Genomic DNA, 16,004 nt, shown 5'->3' on the forward strand with positions numbered 1-16,004 from the left:
CACACACAGACAAGCATTCATTCACACACAAATACACTCATTCACACACACACAATCACTCATCACACACATACAATCACTCATTCACACACACACAAGCATTCATTCACACACAAATACACTCATTCACACACACACAATCACTCATCACACACACACAAGCACTCATTCACACACACATACACTCACTCACTCACTCACTCACACATTCGCACTCAAACATACATTCACTTGCTCAATCATTCATAACAACACATTCACTCACTCACTCACACATCCACACTCAAACACATTCACACACTCGCATGCTCAAACACATTCAAAACTACAAAACAAACACAATCACAAACCACATGCACAACGAACAACTAACTCATTCATGCATTCATTCATTCATTAATTCATTACACGTAGGCGCAAAGCACCACCGACACAGAACCAACTACACACAATATCACAGGGGGGAGGTGGGGAGGGGGGGGACACGACAAAAAACACTATTCATTCCAACTAAATCAAACCCATCATCAAAAACAACAAGGGAAAACAACTATCTAAAAAGATAAATAAAAAAAAAAAGACAACAAAAACAACAACTCAACTCAAATCCAATCCTTTTCATTTCACAATACTTTACTTTGCTCTTGTCTTGGGGAGACCTAGACGTCCAAGCCTCGGACATTAACACAGAAAAATAGACTCTATGCACATTGCCACACACAAGTATAGGCCTTAACCACTGTATAAACAAGCAGACACTACCGAACTGCTTGCCCGCTCGTTTGCAAGACTACTTTTGACGGAAGACAGCTCAAAGTATCACGAACATAAAACATGTTGAATTTGTGTGACCAAACCAGTTCCAAAGATGTGTCAATGAATAAGACAAAAAATTTAGTTTTTCAAAACGATGTCACAACAAGTAAACTAGATTAAGTGTCTATGAAGGAAAGTTCCTTCCTCGTGAACGATCAAATAACGGGGATGTAGACATCTTTTCAATGGATTGATTAGCTTTCTTTTTTTGTTAATTTTCTTATCAATATCACCATTATATTGATGTAATTTTAGGTATTATCACTTATTTTACATATATCATACTATATATGGAAGCCTATAAAAGGCAATGTATACACTTAGACATCCAAATATTATTTACACATCGAATTCATCGGTTTCTGTAGATATACACTGATAAAGAACACACACACACACACACACACACACACACACACACACATATATATATATATATATATATATATATATATATATATAAAGACCCATATAAGTATATATGTACATGTATACGTATACACATTTATAAATATGTGTATATATATACAGACATAGACATTTGATAGATAGATAAATACATATACACACACAACGATATATGTATACATATACACATAAGGATGGCATACATGTAGTGTGATGATTATTAATATTTTTGTTGGAATAGAAAGAAATCATAAATACTCGTAAAATACAAGAATCCAAGCAATTCCATTCCATTTCGTGTTTGCGTACAAAAAAAAAAAAAAAAAAAAAAAATGTGTACATTTATTTTAAAAAATCATAATAATATGATACAGCAGCGGGCCGTGGCAACACCGTTTTCGGGCATCCTCCTCACTCGCGGGATAAAATGCTCGTGCCCTGGGCTTCGGCGAAGTGAAGTCGACGGAAGTTCACGTTGCACTATGAAGGAAGATGCAAGGGAGCTCTTGGCAATGCATAGCAGTTTCTTCCATAGTCTTTAACGAATATACAGGGCAAAATTTCGCCACGCCGCGGCGGCTCCGACAGGAGTGTGTTGCCACCTCGAGTTCATGAATTGCCAATGGAGGTTATTATTCGTAGGCCTGTGGGAGACGTGGAGGTCAGACGAGATTTTAGCATATGGTTTTATACCTCCTGGAATGGAACGACGTGGTATTAGTGCCAAATGTATAAAATATATATTATATATTTGTTTTTGTTATATATGTATTTGTTTTTGTTATATATATATATTTGTCTTTGTTATTTATATATATATATATATGTTTTTGTTATATATATATATTCGTTTTTGTTATATATATATATATATATATATATATATATATATATATATATATTTGTATATATATACATATATATTTATGTGAGTATGTATGTATGTATGTATGTATGTATATGTATATATATATATATATATATATATATATGTGTATATATATTTAGATATATATATATATATATATATATATATTTGTATATATATGTATGTATAAATATATATGTTTGTATATTTTTTTATCTATCTCTATTTATCTATTTATGTAGTTATTTATACACATATATATTTCTATATATAACTACATCGACAGTATCTGTATCGATCGAGGGACAGTTGGAATTTCAAGTGTATAAATATATATATGCTTATATGTACGCATGTATATTTGTATGCATGTATTTATGTATTCGTGTATATATGTATACAGCTATATATGTATGCAGGTATAGATGTATGCATATATATATGTATGCATGTATATATGCATGCAGGTATATATGTATGCAGGTATATATGGATGCAGGTATATATGTATGCAGGTATATATGTATGCAGGTATATATATATGCAGGTATATATGTACGCAGGTATATATGATGCATGCATGTATGCATGTATGTATGTATGAATATATGTATGTATGTATGTATGTATGTATGTATGTATGTATATATGTATGTATGTATGAGAATGGTAAAACAATCTATCGTGGTGATACTATGACAAAAAAATACACAATGTGAAACTAAATTTCAATAAATTTAATTTTACATTGTGGGTATTTCTATCATGTATGTATGTTTGTTTGTATGTATGTATGTAAATGGTAAAACACTCTATCGTGATGATACTATGACACAAACCCACAATGTAAAACTAAATTTCAATAAACCTAGTGTTACATTGTGGGTATTTCTACCATGTATGTATGTATGTTTGTATACATGTATGTATGTATGTATGTATGTATGTATGTATGTATGTATGTACGTATATATGGATGTATGGATGTATGGATGTATGTATGTAAGTACGCATATATGCATGCATGTAAGTATGTATGTACATCACTCTATTGTGTTGATACTATGACAGAAAAACCCACAATGTAAAACAAGATTTCAAGAAGTCTAGTTGGATGGATGGTCTATGGATGGATGGATGGATGGATGGATGGATGGATGAATGAATGAATGAATGAATGAAAGAATAAATGAATGGATGAATAGATGAATGAATGAATGAATGGATGGATGGATGGAGGGAGGGAGGGATAGATGAATGGATGTTTGTATATATGTATTGCAAGTAGAACAACATAGAGAAGTACAGGAAACCACACGAATGAAGCAGTAAATGCGAAAAGGCCTTCGGCATATTCGTGTGTTTTCCTATATTTCCCTTCATTGATCTACCTGCAATTTGTTCGATAGGAATTCCACATGTATCTTATGTATGTATGTATGTATGAATGTATGTATGTATGTATGTATGTATGTATGTCTGAATGTATGTATGTATGTCTGTAAATATGTATGTCTGACTGTATGCATGTGTGTAAGTATGCATATATGCGTGCGTACATGCATGTATGTATGTACAATAATTTAGGGTGTTTCAATAATTGTCAATTTTCTAAAATTTGCTCGAATCCCGGGGGTAAGTTAAGAAATAGGCGCCTATGAACTTTCTGAGTTTGGAAATGTATTTTTTATTTAAATCAAAGAATATCTCGCGTTCTCTATTTTCAATTAGTAGGCTTGACTTCTCTTTACTTTGTGTTCTCTCCCACCGAATCGGGCTTGGGTCGCCGAGAGCATGCTTTGGCTCTCGGACTTCTCACTTCGCTTAAATGATTTGAAGTAACATATTCTATTTAACAAGAGGCTATAAAAGGAAAGGATTTTGCGTATGTCTGTAGGTATCTTTACACTTTTGCAACGTAAACTAATGTAAGCAAACCTACCCTAACCTAATCTATCCTATCCTCTCCTATTCTATCCTATTCTATCCTATCCTATCCTATTCTATCCCATCCCATCCCATCCCATACTATCCTATCTTTGTATATATGCATGTGCGTATATCTGTAGGTATCTTTACACTCTTGCAATGTAAACTAACATAAAGCAAACCTAACCTAACCAATCCTATCCTTGTATGCATGTTTTTATGTATGTATGCCTGTATGTATGTTTACACGTTTGTAACCTAACCTAGCCTAACATAATCTAACCTAACCCAAACTAACCTAATCTAGCCTAACCTGTCCTATCCTGCCCAATTGTATCCTATCATATCTCTATTTGCGTGTATGTCCTATATGTATTTTTATACGTTTCAAACCTGACCAAACGTAATATAATTTATCCTAACCTAAACTATCCTAACCTATATATTTATATAAATATTTACATACATATGTATATTGATATATATGTATATATATATATATATATATATATATATATATATATATATATATATATATATATATATATATACATATATATATATATATATATATATATATATATATATATATATATATATATATATATATATATATATATATATATATATATATATATACATATGTATACATATATATATATATATATATATATATATATATATATATATATATATATATATATATACATATATACATATATAAATATATATATATAGTTTATATATAGTTTATATATAAATACACATATATATATATAAATATATATACATATACACATATGTGTATAGATAGATAGATGGATAGATAAAGATATATATATATATATATATATATATGTATATTTTTTTTTTTTTTATACAGCCATTCATTCCACTGCAGGACATAGGCCTCTCTCAATTCACTATTGAGAGGTTATATGGAAGTGCCACCGTTGCCTGATTGGATGCCCTTCCTAATCAACCGCGGTTCGGCGTGCTAACACGTATGCCACGGCGGTGACTTCCTCTATGACACCTGCGTTTGACTTCTCAAGGCGATATGTCATTTTCTCGGGCTCGAGTGAGCAGTCAGAGCGCAGGCATATTTTACGACCGCCGCGACGGGGAATTGAACTCGGAACCACAAGGGCCGGAGTCCAGTGCGCTAACCACTGGGCTATCGCGGCAGTCATATATATAATATGTATTATATATTATATGTCATATATTGTATATATATTATGTATTACATATTATCTGTCATATATTGTATATTATATATTTTGTCATATATTGTATATTATATATTATATGTCATATATTGTATATTATATATTATATGTCATGTATTGTATATTATATATTATATGTCATAGATTGTATATTATATATTGTATGTCATAGATTGTATATTATATATTATATGTCATAGATTGTATATTATATATTATATGTCATATATTTAATATTATATATTATATGTCATATATTGTATATTATATATTATATGTCATAGATTGTATATTATATATTATATGTCATAGATTGTATATTATATATTATATGTCATATATTGTATATTATATGTTATATGTCTTATATTGTATATGATATATTATATGTCATATATTGTATATGATATATTATATGTCATAGATTGTATATTATATATTATATGTCATTAATTGTATATTATATATTATACGTCATATATTGTATATTATATATTATATGTCATATATTATATATTATATATTATATGTCATATATTGTATATTATATATTATACGTCATATATTGTAAATTATATATTATACATCATATATTGTATATTATATATTATATGTCATATATTGTATACTATATATTATACGTCATATATTGTATATTATATATTACACGTCATATATTGTATATCATATACTATATGTCATATATTGTAAATTATATATTATATGTCATATATTGTATATTATATATTATATGCCATATATTGTACATTATATATTATATGTCATATATTTTATATTATATATTATATGTCATATATTGTATATTTTATATCATATGTCATAGATTGTGTATTATATATTATATGTCATATATTGTATATTATATATTATATGTCATATATTGTATATCATATATTATATGTCATATATTATATATTATATATTATATGTCATATATTGTATATGATATATTATATGTCATATATTGTATATTATATATTATATGTCATATATTGTATATCATATATTATACGTCATATATTGTATATTATATATCATATGTCATATAATGTATATGATATATTATATGTCATATATTGTATATGATATATTATATGTCATATATTGTATATTATATATTATATGTCATAACTTGTATATTATGTATTATATGTCATATATTGTATATTATATATTATATGTCATATATTGCATATTATATATTATATGTCATATATTGTATATTATATATTATATGTCATATATTGTATATTATATATTATATGTCATATATTGTATATTATAAATTATATGTCATATATTATATATTATATATTATATTTATATATTGTATATTATATATTATATGTCATATATTGTATATTATATATTATATGTCATATATTGTATATGATATATTATACGGCATATATTGTAGATTATATATCATATGTCATATATTGTATATTATATATTATATGTCATATATTGTATATTATATATTATATGTCATATATTGTGTATTATATGTCATATATTGTATATTATTATCATATATTGTATATTATATATTATATGTCATATATTGTATGTTATATGTCATATATTGTATATTATATGTTATATGTCATATATTGTATATTATATATTATATGTCATATATTGTATACTATATATTATATGTCATATATTGTATATTATATATTACACGTCATATATTGTATATCATATACTATATGTTATATATTGTAAATTATATATTATATGTCATATATTGTATATTATATATTATATTTCATATATTGTACATTATATATTATATGTCATATATTTTATATTATATATTATATGTCATAGATTGTATATTATATATTATATGTCATAGATTGTGTATTATATATTATATGTCATATATTGTATATTATATATCATATGTCATATATTGTATATTATATATTATATGTCATAGATTGTATATTATATATTATATGTCATATATTGCATATTATATATTATATGTCATATATTGTATATTATTATATGTCATATATTGTATATTATATATATATGTCATATATTGTATATGTATATATTATATGTCATATATTGTATATTATATATTATATGTCATATATTGTATATTATATATTATATGTCATATATTGTATATTATATATTATATGTCATATATTGTATATTATATATTATATGTCATATATTGTATATTATATATTATATGTCATATATTGTATATTATATATTATATGTCATATATTGTATTATAATTATATGTCATATATTGTATATTAATATATATATGACATATTATTATATTATATATTCTATATTATATATTATATTATATGTCAAATATTGTATATATATATTATATTCATATATTGTATATATATATTATATGTCATATATTTATATTATTATTATATGTCATATATTGTAATATATATTATACGTCATATATTGTTATTATATATTAATGTCATATATTGTTATACTATATATATGTATATATGTATTATATATTATTGTCATATATTGTATATTATATATTATTTTCATATATTCATTATATATTTCATATATTGTATATTATAATTATATGTCATATATTGTATATTATATATTTATGTCATATATTGTATAATATATATTATATTCTATATTTAATATTTATATATGTATATTGTATATATATTATATTAATATTATATATTATCATAGTATATTGCTATTATATATATTGTCATATATGTATATTATATATCTAATTCATATATTGTATATAATATTATATGTCATATATTGTATATTATAACATTATATGTCATATATTGTATATTATAATATATGTCATATATTGTATATTATATATTATATGTCATATATTGTATATTATATGTTATATGTCATATATTGTATATTATATATCATATGTCATATATTGTATATTATATATTATATGTCATATATTGTATATTATATATTATATGTCATATGTTGTATATTATATATTATATGTGTACATATATAAACACATAAATAGGTGTATGTATATGTATATGTATATATATATATATATATTTTTTTTTTTTTTTTCGTATTATTATTATTGTCAATAGTTTACCAACAGGCACACAAATTAGAAGAATGCGACGGGGCCTCACAGGTTCGGTTCGGGGTCAACGGTAACTGTGTCAGCGGTAGCGTTTGAGGTCATTTAATGTCACCAAACAAATACCCTTGGTTGATCTTCTGGATTGCATTCTTTTAAATATATGTACTACATACATATATAATGTTTGTGTTCAAACATTCATATTCTTTATATTTTCCTACATATATATTATCTATGTCTTATTATTGTTATTTTAATAATAATTATTATCATTACTATTATTTTTCTTATTATTTTTAATATGCTTATTATTGTTGTTGTTATTATGATGATGATGATGATGATGATAATTCTCAGATTATTATTATCATTAGTATTATTGTTACTATTGTTAATACTGTTATTACTATTATTTATATATATATATATTTTTTTTCCTTGCCTAGCGTTATGATGCGGCCGTTTATGAATGCCGACCTTAGCCTTGCGTTATCTCTCCTTAACCGTTCCTGTGCTCCCTGCTATCTCTCTCCTCGCACGTGAACAAACTTTTGCGTGCGTTATCATGTGACCGTTGTAGGCCGCTATCTTCCATGAATCGTTACTGCGCTATCTCTTCGTTTCTCAGATTATTTCGCTCTTTTCATGAATAATGTTTTTCTTTTTATTACTATTATTAGTAGTAGCATTATTATTTGTATAAGTATTGTTAAAGATATTGTTATAGCTATTTATTATTTCTCGTTTCATCTGGTTTATTTCTGTATCTTATTAACAATCATGTTAGATCATTTCGGTAATTATTGTTTAATACAACATTCATTTGCATCTCCCTATCTATGGTTGTGTATTAAGTTCATTTTACGTGTTGCTGTATGTCTCTGTACGCAAATTGAGAGCGAATGGTTATTTGCAAGTATTTGATAGTTTTCTAACGATGTTTTGGCTATTCACAAACAACACACGCAGCAATTAATTACCAGTCACAAGCTATTATCGCTTTACCGTTGTCGTTCTCCTCCTCCTCCTTTTCTTTTTTCTCTCTCGTTTTTACTGTTATTTTTTTTTTCTTTTTTTTTTTTTGACGGGGAATCAGAGGCTCGGTTTGGTGCCTTCCAGTAAGATTTGAGGTCATGTAGTGTCACCGTTGCTTGATCTCCAGGCCAGTGTTGGCTCCATGTAGTTTGATTGTTTTATTTTATTTGTTTTTCCCCCTCTGAGGGGGGTTAGGAGTAAAGTGTGAAATTTTACTATGTACCTCGTCTCTGATAACAGGATGGGACGGGGAATCAGAAGCTCGATTTGGTGCCAACTGTAACATTTGTGTTTTTTTTTTTTTTATGAGAGATATGTGTTTCAATTATTATTATAATTAGTAGTGTTGTTGTTGTTATTTCTATTATTATTATTATTATTATTATTATTATTATTATTATTATTATTATTATTATTGGCTCCACGCATGATGACAAAGGTTTGCATGCGTTATCATGTGGCCGTTGTAGGCCGCTATCTCCCATGAATCGTTACTATGATATCTTTACGTTTCTCAGATTATCTCGCTCTTTTTATGAATATTATGTTATTTTATATTATTGTTATTAGTAGTAATAGTAGTTTTAATATTAGTTTAAGTATTTTTGAATTATTATTATTATTACTATTATTAATATTGTTATTGTTATTATTATTATTACTATTATTGTTATTACTATTATTATCATTATTATCATTATTACTATCATCATCATCATCATCATCATCATCATCACCATCATCACCATCATTATTATTATTGATATTACGATTATAATCATTACTAATAATATTGATATTATAATTATAATTATAATTATTCATGTTGATGTTGATGTTGATGATGATGTTGGTGTCAATGTTCATGTTCATGTTCATGTTCATGTTACTGTTACTGTTACTAATACTGTTACTGTTACTGTTACTAATACTGTTACTGTTACTAATACTGTTACTGTTACTGTTACTGTTGCTCTTATTGTTATTGTTACTTATTTATTATCACTATTTTCGTTATCATCACTATTACAACAATCGCTCGATCATTTTGGTAATTATTGTTTACCAGCCAATGTTCATGTAACACGCATTTCATCAAAAGCATTCTGTTTGAAATTTGTCTTCATATCAGTCCCTCTTATGACAACAGCCAATGAGCGTCAAGTTGCTTCGCCTCGCAACCAATGACAATCGAGATTTCTCTCGTCGCAGCCAATGAGCGTCAAGTTGTCTCGCGTCGCAGCCAATCATAGTAGGAACTACTATCGGAAACGGTGCCCCTCCCATCCATCCGTCCGCGTTCCGCCTGTTCCCCCCAAGACCGTTATCAGTTACACTCTGACTTTCGGCGGGAGTACTGTCTCTTTCTGTGTTCGTGTGCGATATGTATTTGGATGTATTTATGTGAACGAGTGAAGGAAAATGATTTACATTTCAACATATTTTCGCCCAGCTAATTCTGGGAGAAAATACTACATTCAAGCTCACACTCGATGGAGGTGGCATCTTATCTTCGCCGAAAGTAAGTAAATGTGCAATTTTTAACATTCATATAGCCTTTGATGGTTAATTTTTTATTTATTTTTTTGTATTCAGTAGTGTCTCCTCCTACTATTCGTATTGAAAGATATGAATTTCCATGCACATTTTTCATTCGCGTCGTAAATGATTTTTCTATATTTTCCCCCTTCTTTTCCTAATTTTCATCCTCGCTGGTGACTGACTCATTTCTCCTTATGGATTCACGCTTGTCTTGATGAGTTTTCTGTCCCTTTCTGTCTGTCTACTGTGTGTGCGTGCGTGCGTGCGCGCGTGCCTGTCTGTCTGTCTGTCTGTCTGTCTGTCTCTCGGTCTCGGTCTCTCGGTCTCTCTTTTACTCGCTCTTTCCTTCTCTTTCTCTCGCGCTTTTTCTTTCTTTCATCATTTCTACGAATTGTTAAAGCCAAAATGTGTCGTGCGTGTCATTGGTGCCGTATCCAACGTTCGGTATATCCACATTTCCCAAGGCTGGCGCCAAATCAATGGAACCAGAAGTTCCTCTGCAGGATGGATCAACCAAGTAATAACTATCCGCAGTTTAATAGGTAGGTTGTATGTAAGTATGTATTTACCATTTTTATGTATTTACTTGACTGTGTGTGTGTTACAAAGTGTGTTGTCCATCAGAAAAGTTTAAAATGTCATTGAAATAGTTTATAGGGGATTGAAGGGATAAAATCGTTATAAATTATGATTATCTGTTCCATGCTGTTATTTTATGTAACAATTTAACGTAACATGGGTAAATTACATTAATGCGGTGTCGGGGGATATTTGGAAATTCAGGTGTTTAATTGTGTATGCTTATACGTGTGTGTGTGTGTGTGTGTGTGTATGTATGTATGTATGTATGTATGTATGTATGTATGTATGTATGTATGTATGTATGTGTGTGTGTATATAATTTAGGGTGTTTCAATAATTGTCGATCTCTAGAATTTGCTCGAATCCCGGGGGGCATGTTAAGAAATAGGCGCCTATGATACTTCTAAGTTTGGAAATGTATTTGCTATTAAAATCAAAGAATATCTCGCGTTCTCTATTTTCAATTGAAAGTTTTGATAAAATTATGATTTAGACACCGCTTCGAACGCCAAACAACGCCTCGTTTTCTGTTGTCGGTATAACTATTTTATTTTTAAAATACCTCAATATTATACTTGTCTTTAATATTTTTGCCTTAAAAAATGTTCTATTATAAATTAATAATCTATATATTTTCGGATATTTTCAGATCTTTTTATAAGTTTACTTATATTCATGTCTGCCTGCCTGTATGTATATATGTATGTATGTATGTATGTATGTATGTATGTATGTATATATATGTATATATACACATTTATATATATATATGTATTTATATATATATGTATATATATATATATATGTATTTGTATATATATATATACACATTTATATATTTATATATATACATTTATATATATATATATATATATATATATATATATATATATATATATAAGTATATATAAATATATATATATATATATATATATATATATATTTATATATTCTTATATATATATATATATATATATTTATATATATATATATATTTATATATATATTTATATATATATATATATATATATATATATATATATATATATATATATATTTATTTATTAACTCACTTCTATACGTCTATATATTTTTATATTTTTTTTTATATCTTTTTTTTATGTATTGATATATTTATCTACAATTATCGACATATTTAATGATATATTTATCTATATTTACATATTTATTGATGTGTTTATCAGCAGGTTTATTGATATATTTCTTTATATGTATCTACATATTTATTGGTGTATGTATCTATATTTATCAGCAGATTTATTGATGTATTTATCTATATTTATCAGCAGATTTATTGATATATTTATCTATATTTATCAGCAGATTTATTGATATATTTATCTATATTTATTTACATATTTATTGGTGTACCTACCTATATTTATCAACAGATTTATTCATGTATTGATCAGCAGATTTATTGATATGTTTATCTATATTTACATATTGATGTATATATCTTTATTTATCAGCAGGCTTATTGATGTATTTATCTAAATTTATTGCTATATTTATCTATATTTACAGATTTATTGATGTATTTACCTATTTTTTCAGCAGGTTTATTGATGTATTTATCTATATTTTTCAGCAGGTTTATTGATATATTTATCTATATTTTTCAGCAGGTTTATTGATATATCTATCTACATATTTATTTATATATTTATCTATATTCATCTACGTATTTATTGATATATTTACCTATATTTATCTACATATTTATTGATATATATATCTACATTTAGCTACATATGAATTTATATATTTATCTACATATTTATCTACATATTTTATTGATATAACTATCTACATTTATCTACATATATATTGGTATATTCATCTACATATTAAATTATATATTTATCTACATATTGAATTATATTTTTATCTACATATTGAATTATATATTTATCTATATTTATCTACGTATTTATTGATATATTTATCTATATTTATCTACGTATTTATTGATATATTTATCTATATTTATCTACGTATTTATTGATATATTAATCTACGTATTTATTGATATATTTATCTACATATTTATTTACATATTTATTTACGTATTTATTGATATATTTATCGACGTATTCATGATAAATTTACTTATATTTAGCTACATATTTATTGATATATCTATCTACATATATATTGATATATTTATCTACATATTTAGTTATATATTTATCTATATTTATCTACGTATTTATTGATATATTTCTCTATATTTATCTATCTTTATCTTTATATATACTGATATATTTATCTCTTTATTTACTGATATATTTCTCTCTTTATTTCCTGATATATTTCTCTCTATATTTAATTATAGATTTAACTTCATATTTACTGATTTATTTATCTCTATATTACATTATATATTTAACTTCATATTTACTTTGTTATTTCTCTCTATATTTAATGATATATTTATCCGTATAGTTAATGATAAATTTAGTGATGTGTTTATTGTTATGTTTATCTATATTGATTTATATATTTATCTATATGTATTGACATTGATCTCAATTTCTCTATATTTATAAATGTATGTACATGTATATGTATGGTTACATGTATATGTATGGTTATATTTATATGTATGTACATGTATATGTATGGTTATATGTATATGTATGTACATGTATATGTATGGTTATATTTATATGTATGTACATGTATATGTATGGTTATATGTATATGTATGTACATGTATATGTATGGTTATATGTATAAGAATGTACATGTATATGTATGCTTATATGTATATGTATGCTTATATGTACATGTATAAGTATATGTATATACATGTATATGTATATGTATGTACATGTATATGTATGGTTACATTTGTTGGATGTGTTTATATATGTATATGTATAGATGTACATGTATTACTGATAACATGAAGTCGGTTGTTGGCTAACTTTATTGGTTTGTGTTATGGGTATGGCATTTATTAATAATATTATCATGATGATTTGTAAATTTTCTCATTAGGGAGATACTGTGGCTCCTAAAGTAGCCGATGTTGAGATGGGAGAACCAAGAAGAGTGTTTACTTCTTCTCGGTCTTCTTGGGGAGGAGCACAGCCTGGATGTTAGGCAGAACACCACCCTGGGCAATGGTAACGCCAGACAACACCTTGTTGAGCTCTTCATCGTTACGGATGGCAAGCTGCAAGTGACGGGGGATGATACGGATCTTCTTGTTGTCACGAGCGGCGTTACCTGCCAATTCCAGAACCTCAGCGGCCAGGTATTCCATGACGGCAGCCAGGTACACAGGGGCACTGGCTCCTACACGCTCGGCGTAGTTAACCTTACGCAGAAGGCGGTGAATTCTGCCAACAGGGAACTGAAGGCCAGCCCTGCTGGAGCGGGACTTTGACTTGCCCTTCACCTTACCACCCTTACCACGACCAGACATGATGCTTGCTTGTTAGGTACTTTACAAAACTTATTCCGCAAAGGTGTTTTTTTTTTTTTTTTTTTTTTTTTTTTTACCGAGTTCAGCTTTTGCCACCCGGTTTTTGTTTAAGAGGCTTACAATATTGGTTGTTATATCAGTGTGAATAAGGAGATTGTTTATACTTAACATAATGAGCTAAGAAATTATATAATGAAATTAGAAAATATGTGTGAGGTTTAACATAAAATGTAAATAAATAAGTCTGACTTGATGTATGCTGATTTAGACTTCTTGAAACAATCTACATAATATAATCTAACTTATACATAATTAGGAGAGAGAAACATACAATATTACACTTGTACTAATCATACAAATCAAAATTAGATAAGGTTAGGATTATGCATTGCTATCTTGGTGGAGGAAAAAGTGAGACTGTCTTGAAGGCATCTTCAGATTCTAGAAATGTTTTGGTGCAAAGGGCAGCTAACCTCAGCTTTTCTTCAACTGGGATACCTAGAAGCTCTTGAAATCTGTGTGGTCTTATTACATCTAAGACAGGGCATTCTAGAATATAATGAAGGAGTGGCTCTACAACGATCTCATTACAATGTGTGCAAGCCTTTGGAACTAGGAATTGTATCTCCCAGTTGCACCTGTATCCGAGTCTAAGCCTGTGTAAGATAACTGCTTCTCGTCTAGACATTGCCTTAGGAATGGTGATTTGGCTGTAATCAGTGGCTATGCTGTACCACGTTGCCGAAGCTGCTCCTGCTTGCACCCAGACTTGATGTTGAATCTTGGATATTTCTTTAGCTGTTTCCCTGGCATGTATTCTGATTTTGCTGAGACTGGGTTTGATGACTTTGATGTGGCCTTGTCGCAGACTACTCTTAGCTGCCCTATCTGCGATCTCATTACCTTGTAATCCTACATGGCCAGGGATCCACATGAAGGATATTAGCTTTCTCTGGTCGTTTAGCTGTCTGATCTTAAAGTGGACAGCAGTGATTAGGGATA

The 16,004-nt window shown here is 27.2% G+C and overlaps 1 protein-coding gene across 1 annotated transcript; it reads right to left on the minus strand.

The window, feature by feature from the left end:
• Positions 1-14,630: 14,630 nt before the first annotated feature.
• LOC125031932 (histone H2A-like) lies at positions 14,631-15,017 on the minus strand. The gene has a single exon (XM_047622942.1). It carries the CDS (start codon positions 15,000-15,002, stop codon positions 14,631-14,633), a length of 372 nt encoding a protein of 123 aa, XP_047478898.1. The 5' UTR covers positions 15,003-15,017.
• Positions 15,018-16,004: the final 987 nt, after the last annotated feature.

This window comes from Penaeus chinensis, chromosome 13, assembly GCF_019202785.1.
Source record: "Penaeus chinensis breed Huanghai No. 1 chromosome 13, ASM1920278v2, whole genome shotgun sequence".
NCBI classification, from domain to species: domain Eukaryota; kingdom Metazoa; phylum Arthropoda; class Malacostraca; order Decapoda; family Penaeidae; genus Penaeus; species Penaeus chinensis.

Excerpts from the sequence above, each read along its gene's own strand:
- LOC125031932 (XM_047622942.1), bottom strand. The coding sequence starts at position 15,002 with ATGTCTGGTCGTGGTAAGGGTGGTAAGGTGAAGGGCAAGTCAAAGTCC.